This window comes from Filicampus tigris, chromosome 3 (genome assembly GCF_054856515.1).
Source record: "Filicampus tigris isolate MCC_2025a chromosome 3, RoL_Ftig_1.0, whole genome shotgun sequence".
In the NCBI taxonomy this organism is placed as follows: domain Eukaryota; kingdom Metazoa; phylum Chordata; class Actinopteri; order Syngnathiformes; family Syngnathidae; genus Filicampus; species Filicampus tigris.
The window spans coordinates 19,449,747-19,474,067 of record NC_141219.1 but is presented as its reverse complement, the minus strand read 5'-3'; the positions used below and the strand labels follow the sequence as shown (position 1 = coordinate 19,474,067).

General features: G+C 41.3%; 3 protein-coding genes across 6 annotated transcripts in view; 2 read left to right on the top strand and 1 right to left on the bottom strand.

The window, feature by feature from the left end:
- Positions 1 to 6,737, bottom strand: part of pde3b (phosphodiesterase 3B) — a 59,223-nt gene extending 52,486 nt beyond the window's left edge. For 2 of the 3 annotated variants that reach the window (XM_086025118.1, XM_086025120.1), the window contains exons 1-2: positions 6,721 to 6,737; positions 892 to 1,908 (exon numbers count right to left, since the gene is read on the bottom strand). In XM_086025118.1, the coding sequence (XP_085881244.1) occupies positions 892 to 1,767 (876 nt within the window). In that variant the 5' untranslated portion in view covers positions 1,768 to 1,908; positions 6,721 to 6,737. Of the gene's footprint in view, positions 1 to 891; positions 1,925 to 6,720 lie in introns of those variants that run through there. The other variant, XM_086025119.1, reaches the window with a different exon arrangement.
- On the top strand, positions 1,694 to 19,402 carry copb1 (COPI coat complex subunit beta 1). Of its 2 annotated transcripts, XM_086025122.1 has the most exons (23): positions 1,700 to 1,921; positions 6,780 to 6,952; positions 7,953 to 8,102; positions 8,228 to 8,457; positions 8,540 to 8,709; positions 9,820 to 9,934; positions 10,029 to 10,121; positions 10,198 to 10,335; positions 10,442 to 10,561; positions 11,323 to 11,430; positions 11,504 to 11,650; positions 11,743 to 11,888; positions 13,171 to 13,267; positions 13,346 to 13,506; positions 13,579 to 13,699; positions 13,768 to 13,995; positions 15,038 to 15,217; positions 15,331 to 15,475; positions 15,549 to 15,668; positions 16,230 to 16,375; positions 16,554 to 16,643; positions 16,839 to 16,994; positions 18,616 to 19,402. In XM_086025122.1, exons 3-23 carry the CDS (start codon positions 8,012 to 8,014, stop codon positions 18,673 to 18,675), a joined length of 2,862 nt encoding a protein of 953 aa, XP_085881248.1. In that variant the 5' UTR covers positions 1,700 to 1,921; positions 6,780 to 6,952; positions 7,953 to 8,011; the 3' UTR covers positions 18,676 to 19,402. The 2 variants fall into 2 exon arrangements, with proteins under 2 accessions (XP_085881247.1, XP_085881248.1); XM_086025121.1 differs by having other exon boundaries at positions 1,694 to 1,921; positions 13,346 to 13,699.
- A 2,136-nt stretch (positions 19,403 to 21,538) lies between these two features.
- The window catches only part of rras2 (RAS related 2), a 37,136-nt gene continuing 34,353 nt past the window's right edge, over positions 21,539 to 24,321 (top strand). The window contains exon 1 of the mRNA XM_086025611.1: positions 21,539 to 22,020. Within this exon, the coding sequence (XP_085881737.1) occupies positions 21,919 to 22,020 (102 nt within the window). The 5' untranslated portion in view covers positions 21,539 to 21,918. The remainder of the gene's footprint in view (positions 22,021 to 24,321) is intronic.

Genomic DNA, 24,321 nt, shown 5'->3' with positions numbered 1-24,321 from the left:
TACAATTTGTTGTGTTTGGTGCAACCCTGTTAAAGTTACTCGGGCAACTGAAAATAATTTCTGAATCCTTTGCAAATTGAGTTCTACTTTTGGCAGTCTTTTTTTTTCTTCTTGTCAGTAGTTTCTACTTTCAACAATATTTTTTTTACATTTTCTTTTACAAGGAGTAAAAGTACCTCTACTTAAATACAGCGTGCATAATGTGTACTTTTGCCACCTCTTCTTTTACATTTACTTAAGTTAATGATATGAATCAATATTCTACTTTTACCAATGTTTTTTATGCAAGCGTTGACTTAAATAGAGACTGGAGCGAGTACTTTTGCAATTTGCTAAATACAATATATGTACATCTTAAGTACACTTCACAATCTGTACTTCTATTTTAGAAAACGAGTTGAATCGGGTTGTGAACGAGTTGTGTTTTTTACACAAGTAGTCCCGGTAGAAGCACATAATATTAATACTTTTGACACCTCTGTTCAATGCACTTTTTTGTTTCTGTACTATAATATTTTACTTAAGTCAATGGGTCAAATCAGTACTGTTGCTTTTGCCACCTCTACTTATTACAATTTCTTTACTTTTGTACATATCAGTCTATTCCTTATAACTTTAAGTATGAAAGGAGTTGAATTAGTATTCCTACTTTACCAGTGTTTTTTTTTCCTCACACACAAGAATCTGAACTTCTGCTTAAGAGTGTGAATGCTATTGCAACCTCTGCTGCCATTTCTGTTTCAAATGTACTTTTATCACGCCTTTTTAAGTTTCCTAGCAGCAAGTGCCCACGACCCACTGTGTTTTCCTCCTCTGGTGAACATGTGGGCCTTGTTGTTGGGCCCGCGACAACAACAAACGTGGAAGTGAGTGGAAGTGCAGTACACGTACCTGCTCTCTGGATATACACGGTAAAGACGGTCTCCGGGGCATTTTACAGCTCCCGTAATAACTGCTTGAAGTTTCCCCCAGTGACACACAACTGGAGCGTCTCCTGGCTCGGATGACGGGCACCTTGTCCTCCGTGGCAGAGCCCCCGCTCGGAGCGTCCCTGGGCGAGTAACATCGGTCGAAGCCGAGTCCCAGCAAGGAGCCGCAGAGCCCGGCGACGCAGGCGAGCAGCGGCCTGAGGAGCGGCGGCAGCCCGTCTAAACTCGTGAAGGAGAGTAGCCACACCACGCTGGCGAAGAGCAGGACGAGCACGCTGTGTTTGAGCTTGAGCGTGGGGACGAGCGTGAGGAGCCCCACGCATCCCAACACGAACAACAACCTGCCCACCATTTGCATCTGGTGCTGCTCCTCTCCCCATTGCAAAAAGCGAAGCACCACGAAGTCCCCGAGGTAGCACGACGCCGGCAGCGACAGGAGCCACCAGTGGCTGCCCTCCTCCTTCTTCCTCCTCCTCAGGTAGAAGGTCAGGAAGAAGAAGGCACAGCCGATGCTGAAGAGGGGACTGGCTGACTGCGAGAAGCCCGTCAACAAAGTCCGCAAATCCCACCGCGAGTCGCTCGGCGAGCTCCGGGAGACGAGCGCGGAGAGAGCCAGAACGACTACGGCGCCCACGTAGACGGCGGAAACCCTGAAGACCTTGGAGCCCAGGAGGTCTTCGCTGAACAAAAAGCCCCTGTGGTGGTCCTGTTTGAGGGGGGTGACGCAGCTCTTCACGTAGCCGTTCCTGAAGCCGTCTGGGTTGCTGCTGCTGCCTCCGTCGTGGTGGTGGTGTCTCGCTTTACCATGCGCAGCCTCTCCTTGCTCCCGCGCGGCCATGGCTCGACGACGGCGACACGTCGTCCGTCCCCTCCGCGCCAAAGCCCCACTCGACGGTCTGTTCTCGTCGCGCTAACGCTGGACTACATGACGGCGAAGGCGCTCCATGGTCGGTCCCAGTAACATGCTCCACCAGTGGCACTGAAGAATGAAGGTGAGATGTTGTTTTTACAGCGAACGGCCTCGCTGGCGCCGCCTACAGACCACAACTGCCATTGCACGGACTCGTGGTCCGCTCGCACCAACGCCAGGGGCGTAGCTTGTCGATTGGAGCTCAAGGCAAAACCACAACACATCCTCATGTCACTAAATACATTTCTTCAAGAAATGTACTTAAGTTCAATTTGTCAAAAGGTGAATATGCTATTCAGGCCACTTTAGGCCTGCTTTTCAAATCAATTACAATTACATAAGGGCCATTGCAATGAATCAATGCCATATATTCATCTGAAATGGGATAGATGGATCAAATACATGACGCAGTTAACTGTAAAATGTTCTTTTAACTAATCAAAGTGTGATATGATTGCATATTTAACAAATATTATTTGAAAGTTTTAAACTGCGTTGAACACTGCAAAAACAGTGTTTGTTGCCACCTGTCCCCTGCATCCTAAGATTATTTTTTAAAAATAAAAAAAAGAATTTGACCATATTTCGACGTCAGAGCTTTTCAGCCGACAGTGACTATATAATTATCTTATAATATTTCGAGGTCACAATAATCTTACAATTCACAACTACAATTGAACAAACGAACACACACAAATAAAATATGTTGTTCAGATATTGTGCAGTTTTGGTGTCGCTGGCAACAGGCGTGTCAGAAGGCAGCCACGCATGCTGGCTGTTTCCTGTGCTATCAAACATCTTTGAGGAAGGCGAATGCTGATCACCAACATTGCACAAGGTCTGAAGAAAGAAGTTACAAACTTTAACTTAATAAGAAGACATGACACACGTTTTTGAGACAAATAACATACTGTAACAAATTGGGTTATCTGTGTTGTGGCGACATTTGTGTTTTGCTGAGTTGTGTTGTTTCCGAGGTTCATGAATGCACCACTTAGCTCGCTGGATTGGAGGGGTGTGCGAGTGAGAGGAGTGAGTAGTCGGCGAAGGACCAGAGATCCGTGTGTACTTATGACAGAATTGTTGTTGCACTGTAGTTGGCGTCGACTACGGCCCACATTAGCCGTGTTGGAATAATAAAAAGGGAGTTAACAAAGATACGTCTGACGTCGTGTCTTTGGAAGACGTTACAATACACTTAAATCGGACACTTATAATATATTTTCCCAAGCCACACAGCCGCAAAATGAGGATGAAAGAGCCACATGCTGCTCCGGCGCCGTGGGTTGCCGACCCCTGTTCTAGATCATTTTGTATTCGGTTTTGAGGTGGACCCACATTGTCCTCCAGTACATCATCTCAATAAATGGACTCTCACACTTTTCTCACTATCATGGTGTGTTTAAATTGCAGCCTGGTAGTCTGGAAGGGGAATTCTACACCTTCTCTAACAGCCTTTTCAAGGTTTCTTATTTCACCCCAGACGTTTGTTGTTGTTGTTGTTTTTTTTTTAAGGTTTTCCTTGCCCTCCCATGGCGTGAAGATATGGGGTTAATATTTGTCAACTGGTGAAGCCCTTTGAGCCTCTTTTGTGATTAAGGGCGATATAATAAATACATTTGACTTGAGTTGATTTCTTTGTTTGTTTGTTTTTTAAGTCTCACATTCAATTTATGTCTATCTGTATCTATGAAAAAGAATAGCTATGTCATGCCTTCTTTTCAGTGTAAAAATGTCCACATTTCAGCCTAGAAGAACTCCAATGAAATCTTGAAAGAAGACTCTGCGTTTTTCTGTGTAATCTCTGCCTAGTGAGCCTATCGTGCTGTTTGAGTGACTCATTTGCATGGTAAAAACAAGATGTAATTTTATTAGCCTTTGGTAAAAGCGATTTTGTAACCCAATATCGGAATTTGCATATTCCTATTTTATATTTTTGTCTACTTGATGCTCTGATTAAAAAAATAAATCATAAAGTACAGTACGCCCTAATTACTCAATAGACGCACTTGAGGTATTTTTTTCAATGAATACTTATATGCTCTCACTCAAGGAATACTTTTTACTTTTACTTGAGTCATATTATTCTTAAGTATCATCACTCTTACCTTACCTGAGTATACGTTTTGGCTACTCTACCAATCTCTACGTGACGGTGGACAGCGACCGTTGCCATTTGTTCACACCTTTCATCACTTTAGGAAGGAGAAGCAAACTTGGCAGAAAAGCTTGAGCTACAGGTTGGAACCACTTTGCTGTTTCACAAGTCAAGTGCTAAACACTCATTTCCTGTGCTGCCTAAAATGTAGACTAGTCTACAATTATTTTGAGCTCAAGATGTATTTTGACTATTATATGGAAGCGCTTCTCAACCTCCAAGTTAAATTGGCTCACTATTCTGCAAATGTTGAGTTCGCTTTGATGCAGTTGAAAAGCGGGATTGTCAATTAACTGATTGTCACAGAATTTGACAAAAAATCTGGTTGACTGCACAGTGCTCCTATTAGTTCACTCGTTCAATGACATGCAGCACTAGGGCGTGATGAACTCAATGACAAGATGCCATATAACATTCTTATTTTGCTTACATTTTCCAGCTGTGAGTGAATGTTAACACAAATATATGCAGAGACACCGCAACAGCCCTGCTAAAAAAAAAAAAGAAATCCAGCATAGGGCAGCATGGTTTTGTTGTGTTTTCATGCTGGTCTTGCTGGTGTCACCAGCTATCAACACCTAGCAGCAGGGTAACAACAGCATGATGGTCTTGGTGGGTGGGTTTGGCTCAATTGATAGAGTGGGTTGTCCAGTGACTGAAGGGTCAGATTTTCGAATCTTGGCAGTTTTGTTTTGCTTTTGCTGCTGCTGCTGTTTTGCCAGCACAATAAAACCATGCGGGTCTATGCTGGATTTTTTTTTAACAGGGAGGGCCTTGAGACCCGAGCTGCAGTGGGCACCCAGAAATGACTAATATTGGCTTGCTTAATCCGTCCTTTTTAAAAAACTACTCGTCGTCCATCCCCAAAATAGGCGTTGTCCGTCCCTAAAATGGGCATCTGTCCGGGTTGGAACTTATTTACTCTCACTCAAGTGCTTATTTAATGGACCACTTTTTACTTTTACTTGAGTCATATTATTCTTAAGTATCATCACTCTTATGATATGGGTTAAACAGCAGAACAACTAATAAACTAGTTGAGACAGAAAATACAGTGGTCCCTCGCTATATCGCGGTCTCGCTACATTGCATATTTCTTTACAGTGCTATTTTGTATGCTGTTTTTTACAGCGTGCAAACCCGCATTGTACTGTAGAACAATTTGAATACATCTCCGTGCCATGTCTCGCACAGAAAGCGTTCGGCTTACTCATTTTAATTTAGTGAGGGAGAAGATGAAGACGAGGACAAGAATGCGTTCGGCTTACTCATTTTAATTTAGTGAGGGAGAAGATGAAGACGAGGACACAAGTGTCAATAAAGATAGGAGGATGAACTTACACTTGATCGCTTAGCAACCATGGGAGCTGCGCAAGACCCGAGACCTTTTGTGTTTAGTTCTTATAGTTTTCAAATCTAATCCAGGGTGGCTGTTCAGTTTCTTCTCATCTTCTCGCCCAAGAGAGAAAAAAGAGGCAACAACTACTATTTTTGGAATGTATCCCTCGTGATAAACAGCCATCCATCCATTATCCATACTGCTTATTCCCACAAGGGTCATGATAAACGTGTTTATTTCAAATATGTTTAGGCAGAAGAGGTAAATGCTATTATTATCCATGTTGCAGTTTGTACTATTAGTATAATTGTGTATTTTTTTTGGTCAAATTATATCAGCCTCTGTGGCACGATAGTCTGGTTGGCATGTCCGCCTCACAGTTCAGAGGTCAAGGGTTTGATTCCGGCCCCGAACTTCCTCTGTGGAGTTTGTATGTTCTCCCCGTGCGCTGTGTGGGTTTTCTGCGGGTACTCTGGTTTCCTCCCACATTCCAAAAACATGCATGGTAGGTTGATTGAAATTAAATTGCCCCTAGGTGTGATTGTGAGTATGTATGCTTGTTTGTCTCTATGTGCCCTGCAATTGGCTGGCAACCAGTTCAGAGTGTACCCCACCTACTGCCCAATGACAGCTGGGATAGGCTCCAGCACACCCGCGACCCTTGTGAGGATAAGCTGTTAGGATAATGGATGGATGGATGGCTATCAGCCTCAATTTCTACAGCTTGATTGGTGTGTCCAAATAGGACTTATTTATGTTCGGAATGTTACATATCTCCTTGATATTTGTAGAATAGGATAAATATGTTACATAATACAATATGTTAATTGCTGTTATTCAATTAATTACCATAGAGATCTCCAAAGTTGAGTGTGCTACACACAACTTAAAGAAAGCAAATCTAATAATTTGTGCTGTCTTCTTTTGTTGGCTTTCGGTGTTGATAGTTAGGTTGTTTGTTGTTTTATAATTAAATTACTTAATAAACTGATCATAATGTTTTTTTTTTTACTGTACAGTTTATCCTGCTGACGCTTTGTATCCTATGTGAAGTGACATCATTCGCCACAGGGAGGCAGTGCAAATCATTAAAATTTTCGAAACAGGGTGTAAGCGGTTTGGAGAATGGATAGATGGATGTTTGATGTATGTAAGGTACGGTCACGGTTACTGTGATTGCTGTTTAATAACCAGGTTAACCAGTAATCAATTTAATCACATCCAATGAGTTCAATACAATAGAAAGCTGTGTGTTTTACAGTTATCTTTTTGGTCCACATAAAACAGTTTCAACCATGTGATCGTGATGTCTGTGTTTTGGTAGTTTACGCAAAATGAAACCAGTCTGTTCGTAAATATGCAAAACCATATCAATAATTATTACCTAACGTTGATATCGATGACGTGAGGTTTTGACTAAGCTGTGTTGTCCTCTTCCAATAGTTTGTTCCTCCTGATACACCGTAGCAGTGATGTGGCTCTCAACCTTTCCGGCCTCCACGTCACACGGAAGTAGTGGCGATCCGAAGACACAACTCACCAAACGGACCGTCTTTTATAAATGTAAATAACACAGCTTCCACAAGAAGGACGCAAGCTATTGGTGGTCTTTTGAGGTAAACTATGCACGTAACCTTTTCTACTACTGCTGACCGTGTTGATATATTTTATTTGGAGACAGATGACGAGCTAGCATTAGCACCACTGTCCTCCATTTCAATCCATTGGCCTAGACGAGGAAAAAGCAACTAACGCTAGCCAATGGCTGCTAATTGATTGTTGATCATGTTTCGTTTACCCCATTTATCGGATGAGGGACTAATTGTTGTCTGCATTTATTGATAAAACATTTTATTTTGCTGTCGAAGTGCCAGGACGTTGGCGGAACACCGGGGCCAATACGCTCCATACTACGTGTCATTTGATTTATTTAGTCAAAGTTGCATTTGGATGTTTATCGTCATCATTTTTTAATGTAAATGTGCCCGGGAAGTGATTGAACTTTTACCTTGGACTCGCACCGCTTTTAGGTTATACAGTATTATTTAATGCGTGCCTGAATTTATTCTGTCATTGCATTTTAAATAGACAAAACATTGCTAATGATTTAGAGAAATGCAAACCAAATGATTCTTGTATGTCGTGTCAGGTTTGTTAAACCAACTATCCGAGCTGCTTATCCTCACGAGGGTCGTCATTAATACATCTGCTTTAGAGATGCAACAATTACTCATTGATTATTAAATTAATTGACAATTATTTTCATAACTGATTAATCATTCAGACATGTTGTATAACTTAAACTTTTCTTTGTTGTCGTTGTTAGCCTCTCAATAGTAGCCTTCTAAATATTCTGAAATTTCTGTAGTCCCCCATGAAAGAAGACTGACACCAAACCAGTAACTGAATCATAATCAATTTACGTTAGTGCACTTTCTGCACTGTCAATATGAAATAATGTCCTGTTTTTTAATAAAAGGATGAAAATCAGAATGGTTTGATTAATCAATTATTAAAATAATCATTAGTTCTAGCTTGGATCTGCTATGTAAATTTCCTTAACTGGTTATGTCCCCCATCGCAGACTCAATTTACAGATTTTTGTGCTCACTGCAGGTGAAAAGCCAGTCAGTGATTCTTTGGATTCTTGAAGACCATTCCAAGTCAGCAGCAAAATGACAGCTGCGGAGAACGTCTGCTACACTCTGATCAATGTCACATCTGACTCGGAGCCCCCCTCTGAAGTCAGCCTCAAGACTGATCTGGGTAATTGATTCTTTTAGATTTTTCTGATGGAGTACTATGGGATGTAAAGTTGTTTTTTGCTCATACCGACTTTTTTTGTGATCACTGGACAATATTAATCATTGTTTTGTTCATCAATTCCACAGAAAAGGGGGAGATTAAAGCAAAAACTGAGGCGTTGAAGAAAGTGATAATCATGATCTTGAATGGGGAGAAGTTGCCTGGTCTGCTGATGACCATAATCCGCTTTGTGCTGCCTCTTCAAGACCACACCATCAAAAAACTGCTGCTCGTGTTTTGGGAGATTGTGCCCAAAACCACTCCGGATGGCAAGCTGCTCCAGGAGATGATCCTGGTTTGCGACGCCTACAGGAAGGTATGCGTCATTAAGAAAGATTTGCTGTGGTGTCGTAAAATTCCATTCATCAATTAATAGGGATTCATTACTTCACTTGTAGGACCTGCAGCACCCCAATGAGTTCATCCGAGGCTCTACCCTCCGTTTCTTGTGCAAGTTGAAGGAGTCTGAGCTGCTTGAGCCTCTCATGCCAGCGATCCGAGCTTGCCTGGAGCACCGACACAGCTATGTCCGGCGGAATGCCGTCCTAGCCATTTACACCATCTACAGGTACCCATTTAGACAGAGCTGGGCATCGCCTAATCGCCACGGAAGTTCCCGTCTGCATATTTAGCCGATCCACGTGGTCCCAGTCGGTTCGAGTCAGCTAAACGGCGATGAGAACGGACTTAACTGGTCACACCTCACAGTAGTCACAAGACCAAAATTTTGACTTCGATACTATACCTGCATAAAGTACCTCGATACCGATACTGACACAGTACCCTGACAAAAATCTATAATGGGATATGGTTGAGCGAAAGCAACAAAATTATAACTGACAAAAGAACTTCAATTTTTTACAAATGTTTTAATTCAAAGCAGCTTATGCTTGATAAGAAAATAACATGTTAAACATTTGCACACGTGGGAGAGTTAAATAAATATATTACATGGTTTCTTTCTATACTTGATTATTTATATTTTATAGACTACATGTTTGTTTTTTTTAAATACCAGTGTTAAAAAAAAATGTATCACACTATTTTTGACGCTGAAAAATTATGGTATGGTACTGGTACCGGTATCCCATTCACCACTATGTCACACGCAGGTGCGCACACCTGACACGCAGCCAAATAAATAAAACATTTTTTTTAATGAAACTGTTCGATACCCTTTGGTCCCACAGACGCAATGACATCTGCCCCATATGGTTTTTATTTCATCAATCACCACGCTGTGCAATTGTGTGTATGTGTGGGCGGGGGTGTGCGTGTGTGTGCGTTGTTTTTATTTGATAGTTTTCCTTTATTTGGCGGAGTGCCTGCGTGTGACGTTTATATTAAGCTCCCGACGCCAATTGACTGTCACCGACGAGGGACGGACTGGGACCACGTGGGTCGGCTAAATATCCAGACGGGAACTTTGAGACAGCTCAGCTATGTATTTAGAACTACTGTATTTAAAACAGATGTATTATGGAGAATGGGCTTTTTAATTGGATTGCTGGCCCACAGTGGCTCATTTGAATGAGATGAGAGCCTCCTCTTAGAAGTGAAATGTGGGATTTAATTATTGATTGATTGTTATTGACACGTGGTGAAATTGTTTTAATTTGTGGAAAAATGACATACTAGAAAAAAACCACACTAATTTGGTAATAATTATTTGGTTCAGGAACTTTGAAAATCTCATCCCGGACGCTCCAGAGCTGATCCATGATTTTCTTGTAAATGAAAAAGATGCAAGCTGCAAGAGGAATGCTTTTATGATGCTGATTCATGCAGATCAGGTCTGTGACACATCACCATCTTACTTTGAGTGTTGCAAGTAACTTTGGCGCAACCAGTCTTGATGACCCAACTAATTTCAATCATTTCCACTAGGATCGAGCTCTGGATTACCTCAGCACGTGCATTGATCAAGTTCATACTTTTGGAGATATTCTCCAGCTAGTCATTGTGGAGCTGATTTACAAAGTAAGCTACATCCTTTTGCGCTAGTGAAATAAAGTCATCTCCTAGTACCCTGAAAATGTTGGTATTTTCTCTCGAGGTGTGCCATGCAAACCCTTCTGAGCGCGCCCGCTTCATCCGTTGCATTTACAACCTGCTTCAATCCTCCAGCCCGGCTGTAAAATATGAGGCAGCTGGCACGCTTGTAACTCTCTCCAGTGCACCCACAGCGATTAAGGTACACTGGCATGATTTATGACAAATATTGGCTTGAATAGTAAACAACTGTAGGAAACTGACAAAGACAATTCATGATTATATTATATATCATCTATAATTTACAGGCCGCCGCCCAGTGCTACATTGATCTGATTATCAAGGAGAGTGACAACAATGTGAAACTCATCGTCCTTGATCGTCTGGTTGAGCTGAAGGAGCATCCCACACATGAGCGTGTACTCCAGGTATTAAATTCTGGGAAGACTTAAGCGTTATGCTTTTGAATACATTGGAATACAAAGTCTAAACGAAGCTTTTTTGTGCAGTTTTTCTTATTGACCGTGTAAATTCATTTACTTTACTTTTTTAACATGAGTGCTTATAAGGATTTTGACTTGGTATGCCAGTACAAGAACAATACAGAAACTAAAATTTGAAATAGTCTGTTAATATAATGAAAAAGAGTCAAGACTCAAAAACGGAGTCTTTTAGCACTGAAACGATTAATCACATAACTTGAATTATTCGATGACAAAAGAAAGTTGTGGCAAAATCTCTGCATCAAATCTTCACAGTGATCATTTATCCATATGGACTAATGTTACTGTAGACTTTTGCACCACTCCGTGTAGAACTAGGTTGGCGAGCCAGGAGGAAAGAATGTGTAGAAGGACAAAGTCCAGTCTGGGCTCACCAGGCCAGGCACCACCTTTTAAAGCTGCAATGGTGACCCCGAAGTGAATGACGATAATACTTGCACCTCACATAGACATTTGGTTTTCCAAATTCCAAATGAATTTTTATTAAAATACTCAGTAGTATAATCAATTCTAAAATGATTCGAATTTTACCGTTGTACGCTGGAAAAGTCCAAAAGGTGGTGCTGTTTTGTTTGTGCACATTATTTGGAAATATGTACTAATGTATACAAGAATATGGTTAATGTGCGGTGCCAATTTGTGACAGACCATTTTGATTGACGAAAACCTTTGGTTCCTAAATCCAGGACCTTGTGATGGACATCCTCCGTGTTCTCGCCACGCCTGACCTGGAAGTGAGAAAGAAAACTTTGCAACTGGCTCTGGACCTTGTGTCATCGCGCAACGTGGAAGAGGTCTGCTGAGCCGTGTGTGATCTGTTTTCAAGTCTGTACCATTTCAAATATATGTAATTGTGTCCCTTTTCAGCTGGTGATCGTTTTGAAGAAAGAAGTGATCAAGACAAACAATGTGACTGAACATGAAGACACAGACAAGTACAGGCAGCTCTTGGTGCGCACTCTTCACTCTTGCAGCGTGCGCTTCCCTGACATGGCGGCCAATGTCATTCCTGTGGTGAGCTTTTTTTCTAGCATATCATGCCAAGCAAAACCAATATTTTTGCTTTTGATCAGTGATATTTTCAATGATATGTGATACATTTACAGCTGATGGAATTCTTAAGTGACACTAATGAAGCAGCCGCCGCTGATGTGCTGGAGTTTGTGCGAGAAGCCATTCAAAGATTTGACACCTTGAGACCGCTTATCATTGAGAAGATGCTGGAAGTCTTTCATGCTATTAAAACTGTCAAGTAAGTCTGACTCTTTACCATCAACGTTTACTTGGGAAAAAATGGAAATATTATCTAAGAGCTATGTCAACAAGATGTAAATTCACATGCTTGCATCAGTCACTGATGAGTGCATCAGCTTCAGAAATAATTAACACGGCAACCAATGTTCCAATTTCCCCCACACAAAGAAAACAAGACACATTTTCACTGTATGCTTTATTTGGCACTATAAAGTCCTCCATCATAGCACAAACGTGATAGTGTAGATGACATTTACGAGTCTCATGGTTTTGTCCCTGAATGTAATCCTTGTTTTCAGGAACAGTCCTGACGTTATTTTGATTATATAAATAGGATGTCATGCTGTGCGATTATTTAGTGGATGTCAGCTTTGGTCAATATTGCAAGTGAAGGGAAAGGCAGCTCCAAAGGTTATTAAAATCATTGCATTAAATCGAACTTTTGAAGTGATATTGGGATGTTTACAGGTTTATCTTGATGCCACTGAGGGGCGAGTGCTTGCGAAGATAGCGAATGGTGCCTTCTCGTCAGGGTTCGTTCAATGTCGCATACGTTCTCCACTTTTCTTGTTGCAAGGGAATTGTTTTTGGGTTGGGGGCAGACGTAAGGATGGAACCGCTTTAAAAAGATGAGGATGGACGGAGTCGGAGGACAATAATTTTTATGAATAAGGACGGAGGGACAAGGAAGGAAGAGGGACCGGCAAAAAAGGGCCAAGTGCCCAGCTCTAGGCTTTAGATTATTTAATATATGCTAATGCTAAAGCCTCAATTTTTTTTAGGTTATTACGGTATTGTTTTTTAACCATTGTGTGTGGATGCTTGTGTCTAAAGTCATTATGGTATTATTTTTAACCTGTATGCGTGTGGTTGGGTCAGGGTGGGGGTGGGGGGGGGTTGTTTGTTGAATGATTCAGGTCAAGCACTTTAAGTAGCATTTTATGAATGAAAAAAGCAGTCAAATACATTTGGATTGATTGAATTATTTGATGGATTTGATTAAAACACAAGTTGAGTGTTTCTGGTGGTACGATTCCATCTACAAGTCAATGCAGTTCACGTGGGAATACGGGCAGCGCGGCTGAAGCGATTGACGTGACAAATTTGCTTATTTGCCCAAGTCGCTGGGGATTGCAAATTTGAAAATGAGGAAGCTAAACAGACTAAACAGAGCTGACATCGTAGCGTTTTTAATGGCAAGGTACCACAGTACTTTATGAACAGTACACAGTGCAACTTTTGTGCTATATCAGTTTGAGACCATGTGCCTCACTCTACAGAATCTACAGAGGAGCGCTGTGGATCTTGGGTGAATACTGCAGCACAAAAGAAGACATCCAGAGTGTGATGACAGAAGTCCGCAGATCACTGGGAGAGGTATGCGTGTCCCGTAATGTGTTGTGTAGCTCTCACAAAGTACGTCACAAATATCTGGCATGTTCTTGAACTGCACAGATTCCAATAGTGGAGAACGAGATCAAGAAAGAGACAGGAGAGTTGAAGTCTGAGGACGAAGTGACTGCCGCTCCAGCTCAGAAGCTGGTGACAGAGATGGGCACTTATGTGACACAGAGCGCCCTTAGCTCCTCCAGGCCTTCCAAAAAAGATGAGGATAGGTACGAGATGTCTCGGAAAATCTGTGCACGTTATCAGTGTCAGCCCACTCATCAGCTCTTCTGTCTGTTCAGGCCTCCGCTGAGGGGCTTCCTGATGGACGGTGACTTCTACGTGGCTGCTTCGCTCGCCACCACCCTGACCAAAGTGGCTTTGCGCTACGTTGCTATTGTGCAAGACAAAAAGAAACACAATGTAAGTTTGTCTTGCCGACACTCACGAAACACAATGCGTGTCTCATCTAATCTCACTCTCCTTGTTAGTCTTTTGTTGCAGAGGCCATGTTGATCATGGTCACCGTGCTGCACCTGGGCAAGTCGTCACTGCCGAAGAAGCCAATTACAGACGACGACGTGGACCGAATCTCCCTGTGCCTCAAGGTCCTGTCAGAGTGCTCACCGCTCATGAATGACATCTTCAACAAGGAGTGCCGCAAATCCCTGTCACATATGCTGACTGTCCGACTGGAGGAGGAGAAACTGTCACAGAAGGTAATAGCTCTTGACTTCAACCTGATGACAGTTGACGCCTGTGAATATTTGCATTCGGCCAGGCCATTGCATTCTCACAACTGGACAGTTCAGGATGTCTTGGAAGACATCTCGCGTCTCGTCCGAGCAGGATTCATCAGTGCATTCCCAAGTCACTCACAAAGTATTTACTCCCTTCAATATGTATATTCATCGAGTATGTTTTTCAAAGGGTAGGCGTGGAAAAGGGTCTCGCCCACCCCGTCTGTGAAATTGTGGTTTGTAAATCACTGTAATGATTAACCAATCCCTGTGGATGGGTGCATTGCATCGCTTTGGATTTGAGAGCGCTCAGCACAGATTTTGAGTGGAAGATAAAGATTAGGGGGTGAATCTCGGTTTGTCACGTCGATCAAAAGGGAGAGAAATGACAACAGGTTGGAAGTCGGATGAGTATAGGCACCTAATGGTCAGCGATGCAGAGTATGCATGTTTGTCACGATTGTGAGAAAAGAAGAAAAGATGATGCGGTTATAAGGAGCGAATGCAAAGGCCTTGTAAAAAAGCCACTGACGTTCTGCATGAGCCATGCATTGAGTCAAGGTTGCTCATACATTTCTTAGCTTTCATCTGTAAATACATTATTCTTTCATCAAACGTCCTTTCTCAGTCTTGTTTTTGTTCTATAATTTGAGGTGTCTAAAGGAAAAAAGTATTGTCAGTATTCTGCTTGGCATGTTTTCTTTTCTAAAAAGCTTGTCTTATCCGCTTTTGGTCAGAAGACAGTGGTTTGGTGAAACCAACCCATGTTCCACTGCTGATTACAGATGAACAGTAGAAGCTCTAAACATCTTTTTTTTCTGGTGAAAGAAGTGATTCTCTTTTTTTTTTTTCTGGGTCTTGAAAGATCCGTCAAAATGTCTTAAACGGCTGGCACTATGGGGAACTCTGCTTTGAAAATGTCTGTCAGTGAGTGAGCTAAGATACACCTTGGACAAATGTCACTTATTTGGACTATGTATGTTGCAAATGCCATGTTCTCTGTCTTTTCGTCCAATACCAGAAAGAGTCTGAGAAGCGTAACGTAACGGTGCAGGCAGACGACCCGATCTCCTTCATGCAGCTCACAGCCAAAAATGAGACGACCTCTAAAGAGGACCAGTTTCAGCTCAGTCTGTTGGCTGCTATGGGCAACACTCAACGGAAGGAGGCTGCTGATCCCTTGGCTTCAAAACTCAACAAGGTACCCTTTCCTTATTTCACCGGTAAACAGAAGTCTTTACGAGATAAATAACAGCTTTCATCACTAATGAGCAACTATCTTTGCTCTTTCTCTTTTTATCTGTGCCCTTTTAGGTGACCCAGCTGACAGGTTTCTCAGACCCAGTGTACGCCGAAGCCTATGTGCATGTCAACCAGTATGACATCGTTCTGGATGTGCTGGTGGTCAACCAAACCAGTGACACGCTCCAGAACTGCACCCTTGAGCTCGCTACTTTAGGTAAGTTCCGTTCACTGTCAAGCGGTCTTTGTTTTATTGCATCGGTTCTCTTATAGAAGTGATTTTTCCGCAGGTGACCTCAAGCTGGTTGAGAAGCCTTCCCCGCTTACGCTGGCCCCTCATGACTTTGCTAACATCAAGGCCAACGTCAAAGTGGCCTCGACTGAAAATGGCATCATCTTTGGCAACATAGGTAAGAAAAGTGTACATATTCAACAAGTCATTGTCTCTAACAGTGGTATCAAACTTTTTTGGACCAAATACCAGCTCAAAAAAATAGTTGGCACTCCCATAATGACCAACATCAACATCAACAACAAAGGAAGTTTTTCACCGACGAAAGAAAGACATCTTCTGTACAACACCAATAGGCACAATAGCCAACCCTGATTCTACCTTTGGCCACAATGCAGAGTAGGATCCTGGTTAAAACTAAGGCATTTTAAAGTAAAAAGAAAACTTTTAGAAGGTTTGGGAGTTAAACGCTGCAGCCACCAACACTCAACAGCATCCGTGTGAAAACTCGCCTACTCGCGCGTAAGCCTGCGCTAATAATAAAAACTGATCAGAAACGGTGGACCGAACCGAACAGAACATGACGCACCGAAACTTATTAATACACCCACGTATACCGTTACACCCCTAATGCCACTAGAGGAGCCCGCAGACCACTAGTGGTACTTGTAGCACTCTTGCAAATCACTGGTTTGTAACATTTTGGTGCAACATGTAGTTTTAATTCTTTTGTCTCCAGTGTATGATGTGTCCGGAGCTGCAAGCGACAGGAACTGCGTTGTCCTCAGCGACATCCACATTGACATCATGGACTACATCCAGCCGGCATCTTGTACAGATGCTGAATTCAGACAGATGTGGGCTGAGTTTGAGTGGGAAAACAAGGTGAGCTTTGGGAATTCTGCTCGGCGCTGGCGTAAATGGCAGCCTTGCCAGTAGTACAGTCTGTCTGTCCGGAGTCATACTTTATAGCTTTAGGACAGCTTTATTAACTTGTAAATCCAACTTTGAGGAAACATGCTGATTTATGTTTGTTTTTTTGTTTTTTTTTTACTCCCGGTAGGTGACAGTGAACACAAATATCACTGACTTGAACGAATACCTCCAACATATCCTCAAGTCCACAAACATGAAATGCCTGACCCCAGAGAAGGTTTGTTCTCCCCTAAGTGAAAGCAAATCCAAATAATTGTAATTGTTCTGATACATTAAGAAAATATTTTGATGCTTGGGCTGTGTTTTATCCTGTTATGTGTCACTTCAAAAATAATCATTATATGACAACGTGACGGACACATTCAAATAATAATCTTGTAAAATCTTTGTATCTTTGGCTCTGATCAACCAGGCATTGTCCGGCTTCTGTGGTTTCATGGCCGCCAACCTTTACGCCCGTTCTATTTTTGGCGAAGATGCCTTGGCTAATGTCAGCATCGAGAAGCCCATCCACCTGGGGCCTGATGCACCTGTCAATGGACACATACGCATTAGAGCCAAAAGTCAGGTGGGTCATTGCTGCTTCATTATGAGTATCTCCACCATTAATTGTCTTGAAGTGAATTATTAATACAACAATCAATGCATAAAAATACAGTGGTTTAATCTCATAAGCATGAAACTTAAGAGAATGACACGTGTACATTAAACAACTACTGTGATCTGAAAGTGAACATTTCTGTTAGGAACTCTTCAGCCGGTCCTTTTATCTTTCATGCTCGCAATATCATTGTAACAGTAACCATCAGAAGACTTTATATTTCCTGTTGAACTATATAATAAATGCCAGGAAGATCAAGACATGGCCATGGAGCCTTATTCTGTGAATGCAGAAGGTCTTTTCTGTCCAACATGGTTCCTATTCTTTATACTCCCTGAGCCACACTCATGCAGGAGGGAAGCTCTGCCTCGTCCATGTGACAATATGTAACTCCACGGTCTTGACTACATACTGTATGTGTGAAAATGGTGTCATAGATAAGAAGGTACAGAGCCAGGAAAAAAAGGTCACAGCGACGCAATGGCCCTAGCTCAAGTCACCTATTATATTAATTGTGCCAAAGAAGCGTAATCTAAAAATTACATTCTGCCATATTACTGCTAACACACCATATAAAATGCCGTAGATGGGCTTACAAAACTAGGATAGACGTCATGGTGTTATAGCCCTTTTGGGCAATGGATATTTGAACACAAATGTTGCAGCAGCACATGAAGACAGAGTATATAAAATACTTCATCTTTATTCTCTGCAAAATAATGGCCAATATTACTGCATCTTACTATACAGTTGTGACTGTTTTCTACTGGTAAACTATATCTCTTACAGTAGACCGCGGCTTATTCGCCGTTCGGCACCCATGGATTCGCATATTAGCGGACTTAAATGAATAATAATTACTTCTTTTTTGGGGGGGGTGCAACCCACGTTTTTCAGAGAGAATGATTATTGGCGGTATATTCCCACTTATATATGTATATTAATCTTACTCCCCCCAGACCCACAAACAGATGCATATCCTAAGATTTTGAATTAACTAAAAAAATAAAAATAATTGGAAATTCTTTTGTCAGTTTTAATTTTTCTGCTTTTGCTGATTGTTAGACTTTTATCGAGGTACTTAATGCAGGTAGTCAAAATCGAAATCAAAATTTGGGTGATCGTGACAACACTAGTGTATATACAATTATAATGGCCGTCAATCATTTGCAGATTGTATCCCTTGCGAAAAGCTCAGTCTGCATTATTGGTATTTTTCCGCTCCCTGGTGATGAAGGTGTGCGCTACAGAATAAGCCATAAAAAACCTATTGAATTATGATGCACAAACTGTTAAATGTTATACCTTCTATTTAATTAAATTGTTACTGTATTTTTTTATCAAGTGCAATACTGTAGACTGCTATTTGTCTTATTAAAAACATGATGCAGCAATTTTTGTTGTTTTTTGGGGGGCGCTGTAACAGTGTAATGGCATTTCAATTCATTACAATAGGAATAATGATTTGAGGTATGCGCCTTTTGAGATCATGGAACGAATTTGAAACTTATAAGTCAATGCACCATTGTAAACGGAAGAGGTTACAAATTGTAGTCTCTTAATAAATCATCCCTCTTCTGTTCTACAGGGGATGGCCTTGAGCCTGGGCGACAAGATCAACCTCTCTCAAAAGAAGGCGATTCTCTGAAATAAGTTTTAGTGCCGCTTGACCCTTCTGACTGTAAAAGTCAGCCACTCTTCTATGTATCATCCCTTCCGCTCCCCTTGCATCTCTGCACATTTACAACTCTGGATGGTCAGTTGGCTTCGCTGCAGTTTTGTTTTTGTTTTTTTGTTGTTGTTTTTTTTTTTTTTTACATCACTTGTCTCTGAAATCCACTCATTTCTGGTTCATTTGGAATAAATGTGCATTAAAGAATCCACTTAAGATGTATTCATTTGTTCATTGTTTGATGTGCTGCATCCTAAATGATTGTCTCAGGATTAACTACACGGTTTGTATTTTTCACCTTAATGAACCATTTTCTTTGTTTGAAAGACCTACCACCAAGAAAAGAAGTCGGATGATACTGCATATACAAATTTTTTTATCCCTACTGTAGTGGATATTTATTTACTATACAGAGAAGCAAGTGTCTTATTAGCGGCATGTTTTTTTTGTTTTGTTTTTTTTTAAATGGTGGCTTTATTTGTATTTGTACACATTTGTAATGTTTAATTCTGATCGTGTATTTTTTTCAGAATACTGATAGAGTGAATAGATAAAATACAGTAAAACTATAGAAATTTAAACATTGTTATATACAGTATTGTACTACTGCTGCCTCAATCACGAACTTAAGGATTCAAATCAATTTCATAATGTTGAGCAGCTTTTCCTTCATAATGTACAGCGGTAAATTCAATTTTCCATATTCCAGGACAGCTGTGACACATCAAGCTGTCTAGCATCATAATGGTTGCAATCATCTAGTCTTGTAGCACAACCTGTTATTTTTTCCGGGGGGGCTAAAAACAAAGTGTCTGTGGGATGTGGTATTTATTAATCACATGGATGATTAAATTTGGGTACCCTGTGTAACTCGAATACATTTGAGGAATTTCTCTCGGAAAGTTGCACATATTATGCATTAATCATAATTACAACTTCTGTAATAATAGAAAGGTCATCTATTTACAACATCTCATAGTCACAAATCAAGTCCATGTGACTTGCAAGCAAACAACTAAATTTTAGTATGTGACATTTGGGAAGAAAAAGGGGGGGGGGGGGGGGGGAGTCAACTTTGACACTGGGGAATGCAGCAGAAGTTCCAGCCATTTATTGTACGGCAATCACAGCAGCTTGATAATTTTAGACATTCATGATAAATGGTGCATTAAATTCATACATTAACACAAAATGGTACATTGAATATTAAATGATTCAATTAAGATAAGGTGATTTGATTTCAAAGAGATGTGTTCAGTCTCAAGTGAAGGGACTCCAGGCTGAAGCTGCATAGCTGTGGAACTAACTCCCTGCTGTAATTGGAATTCCTCGCATACCTGATATGTTGCACAGTGTAAGGCTGATGTGAAAATTCTCCTTGTCAGGGCCCTGAAATCCACAGTGATAACATGAAATACAGACCTCATATCCTCGTCAGTGGTCACTCACCTGCAAGAAAGTCTGTCATTTCTGTTACCACAAAATAACTCGCTCGGACTGAGATGATCTGCGTTCGCCTCAGGCTCCACACGGCGGTCTAGTGGCACTAGATGGCGTCACGGTCCTCAGCGGACACAGCAAGTGTCCTGAGGTTTTGTCAGATTTGTCAAATGGGCATTGTTGACATGCCTGAGGTTACACATGCACTGCCTATAAACTTCATCATCAGTGGAAGTGTGGGAGTGATGCTCAAAATATTTAATATAAATGTTAAACAGTTATGGGGCAGCAATGTGGAATCTGACAGTACAGCGCATGTTTTGTTTCAATTTGATATATAGGGGCAGTCCACGATTCAGGATTTTACTTGATTCATCAGTGCAACACCGGGCTGAAATCTATTTCGAAGATTGCCGCACCCATGAAAACAGGCTTCATCACCTTCTGCAAAAATATCCCAGAAAGTGAGGCTCAGAGATGGAAAACACAAGTAGTACTTTAAGGTCAGTGCATCTGCATGATAACTAACATGCAGATGCACTGACATTGACACCGACACTGGCACTGACACATATAGTCTATGTATATTTATTTGATGTATTTCTTTACATTCTATATTATTATTTTTCATTGTTTTTTTATACAATGTCGTGCTGTTTTCTTCGTAAAAAAATAATGATGTTTTTGCAGGAATGGCATTTCAATTCTTTTTAACTGGGAAATTTTATTTTATTCAGGGGTAAATTGAGCTAATTCAACTCTTAAGTCAAGGTACGGTGTATTTTGTATGCAAGGAAGAGGAAGTTGTTTTTTCCTTTCTTTTCTACATTGTTCCAAGTTATCAAAATGGGTACTGTATAGAAATGACAGCAACATCTGTGTTTTTACTTTGTATATTTCACATTCTGTACGTAAAAAAAACCTTTTACTTAAGAGTTGATGAAGTACTTCACCTTTTACCAGCCTATTTATTAGTGTATTTTTATCATTTATTTATTTATTAATACATGTATACATTGTAAAGCAGGGGTAGGGAACTGTTCCTCGAAAACCCTGCCTGTTTTGGATATCTCCCTACTCCAACACACCTGACTCAAATGATCAGGATCGTTTCAGACTTCTACAGAGCACGCTGATGATCTTATCATTTCAATCAGGCGTGTTGTAGTAGAGAGAGAATCTGTACTTCTAATTCTACTACTACATGGCGGTGTGACTACTCTTGCCACCAATGCAATATCTGTAGTTTTTGTGCTTGAGTACATTTCAAAGTTTGTACGTCTTACGAGTTGAATCAGTACTTTTACCAGAGTCTTCCCCCCCCCCACACAAGAGTCAGGTGCAGACTGATGATTGTGGACAGCTAATGTGAGTGCGTGACATAAGCCTCAAGTTAGTACAAGGCTGCATACAGGAGTGCCCGTGCACGCGCTTCCGCGTGTGCAATTATATGCAGGCGGGGAGCCCCCTACCGACAGACGCGGGTACCGCACCAGCTGACGATCACTTCTCCGGTCTCCACATCTTGTTGAGCGTCGCAGGCTGAGGCAGGCAGTCAGCCAGTGTGGTCGAGCTTCAAACACGGTCACACGTATGGACCGGCGCCCGTAGCTACCTCCGGGACTCCTCCGTGCTCCTCCTCGCCTTCGACGAGCTCGTTCCGGCATCTTTCTGTGGGGACCGTCTCTGTCTCTCTCCAGACTGCGTAAGGCCTCCCTGGTTGAAGAGGAGAAAAGTGGGGCTTGGTGTGGCGAAGGCGGTGGCGGAGAAGTGTCCTCGATGGCAGGCTGGAAGGACGGCTCGGTGCAAGAGAAGTACCGGTTGGTCGTGGTCGGAGGCGGCGGAGTGGGCAAATCGGCCCTGACGATCCAGTTTATTCAGGTCAGTGAGGCTGCACTCCCTCCCTCTTTGGGTGCCCAAAACACGGAGAGAGGCCGGACGGAGCCCCGTGAAGCGGGCACCGGGAGGGTTTGTTTTCTTCGCCGCGACTTTGCAGAGGCCTGCAGCAACTTAGCGTTGGATTGTTTGTTTTGAGAGATTCAAAGGCTTATTTTGGATCTTTTAAGAGGCATGGCTAGCTGATCCAATGCGTCGACGCCTGGGACATCCCCGGCTACTTTGCACTTCGTTCAAAGAAAAGGGGAAGTTGATTTGAAGCAGAGGTGGCAAAAGTCTCACACGCTGTGCTTAGGTACAAGTACAGATAATTGTGGGGAAAAGACTGTTTAAAAAAAATAAAAAATAAATATATACTATGCATATATGTATGTATATGTATATATATGTATATGTATACATGTATATATGTACATACGTCTGTATGTATATATATATGTGTGTATGTATGTATACAGGTATGTATGTATGTATATATATATGTATGTCTATATATATATATATATATATATATATATATATATATATATACTAAATTATATTATAGACTTTACTCTCATATCAAATACATTTCCCCAATGACATGAATAGAAATGTCATGAATTTATTACAGCCCATACATTTTTTTTTTTTAATTTTTGGGGTAAAATATTCCATTTATAGAATATAATAGAGTATTTTTTTTGTAAAATAGTTTACCCTAAAAGTTGAATTTGTAGTACTGAGTTTAATTCGTTCTGTGAAAAAGCTTGTATGAATTAACTTTCTCAATTGATTGAATTAATAGAAATGCCTTAATCCTTTACAGCACCTCCAAAAAACACCACCATTTTTCATACAATACCTGTTTTGATAATTTCACTGGAGAAAAACACTTATTTGCATAGGGCTTGTAGTAAAAATGAACAAAAAATATTGGACATGCTATTGTAACGTGTTGCCATACCATTGTTAAAGTTTGTGATCTGACTAACAAAATTTGCTAAATTAGCTCACAATAACAACTGAAAAATACTCTAGTTGTATCTTTTTTCATATCAGACTGCTATTTTTTGCACCAGAAGGTCGTGTTTTTGTTAGGTTTTACTGACAACATCAAAAAAATTATGTTAAATAAGGCTATGGATGAGAAAAAATTTGCTTCTCTGAATCTGTTGTTGTCATTGTTAATGCTCCCTGGCTCACCTTCCTCCATGTTAACTTTACCTTGCTCTATTTACGTCTTTTTTATGTGGTGTCGTCATTCCCTGAAGTTGAATAGAGTAACAGGCCTATTTTAAATATTGGTAGTAAAAGCGAAGAGTTGTCAGAAAAAATAAATACTCAAAGTGCAGTCACTGGACTGATCTACTTGAGTACAGTAACAAAATATTTGTTCTTTGTTATTCGTATTTGTACTTCACACCACTGATTTATGCTTTCAAGCTACATTATACAGTAAGTGAACCAAGAACACACACGGCAAAAGTTGCCCTGTAGTTGCCTTTTGCCACCCCACCCCCCAACTTTGCCGCAAGAAGAACATCATGGTAGTAGCCAGAGAGAAGAAAAAAGTCCACAGATAAATCACATGAGAAATATGCTCAAGCACACAGGAGGGGCAAATTTGTCTTGCTTGACTGATTGCAAGTAAGCAGGCAGCAGCACAAAGTGTCCAAGAAAAGATGATTAACTTTTAAGTTCATGTGACTTCCATAAAATGCAAGATTTTGTGGACCCCCTATTGTTCCTGGAGACCACCCACCTCTCCAATGAGAACAGACGTAGAACTTTACAACCAGTACTTACTAAATGTTACATTCATGTTGCGCCCTGCTGGTCGTATTCCAACACTTTGCAGACTTAAGCAGCCTTGTTTGACCTTCCTGGCCCTCATCATGGCCGTTTCATTACCCCCACCATTCATAAAAATACACACACATACACGTAACATGACAAGCTTTGCCCTTTTCAGTGTGTGTGTGTGTGTCCCTTAGTACTGTATAACTGATGCCTGGCTCTTGCTTCCAAGAGACTAAACTGCAGGCAGCTGCATGTCTCCACACTGTCAGACAATGGTGGGCTGGCACACGTTTCAGGGTGGGGGTGAAAAGCTTCTGGTGAATGTGTGTTGGTGTGAGGGGGCGTTGTGTCTAATGAGGGTTCAAAAAGCTCATTAAATGCATACCAAGTAAAAAGGGATCAGATAGCTGTGGCCCAGATTCTTGCTGTAGACCACTGACCCTACCGCCCCACTCATAGGGCGCTTTTAAAGAACAGTGTAAAAGTTAGCACGAGCTAATTCCT

Excerpts from the sequence above, each read along its gene's own strand:
- copb1 (XM_086025121.1), top strand. The coding sequence starts at position 8,012 with ATGACAGCTGCGGAGAACGTCTGCTACACTCTGATCAATGTCACATCT. Across the intron at positions 10,562-11,322 it reads CACATGAGCGTGTACTCCAG|GACCTTGTGATGGACATCCT; the intron begins GTATTAAATTCT and ends TCCTAAATCCAG. Across the intron at positions 16,644-16,838 it reads AATGCCTGACCCCAGAGAAG|GCATTGTCCGGCTTCTGTGG; the intron begins GTTTGTTCTCCC and ends CTGATCAACCAG.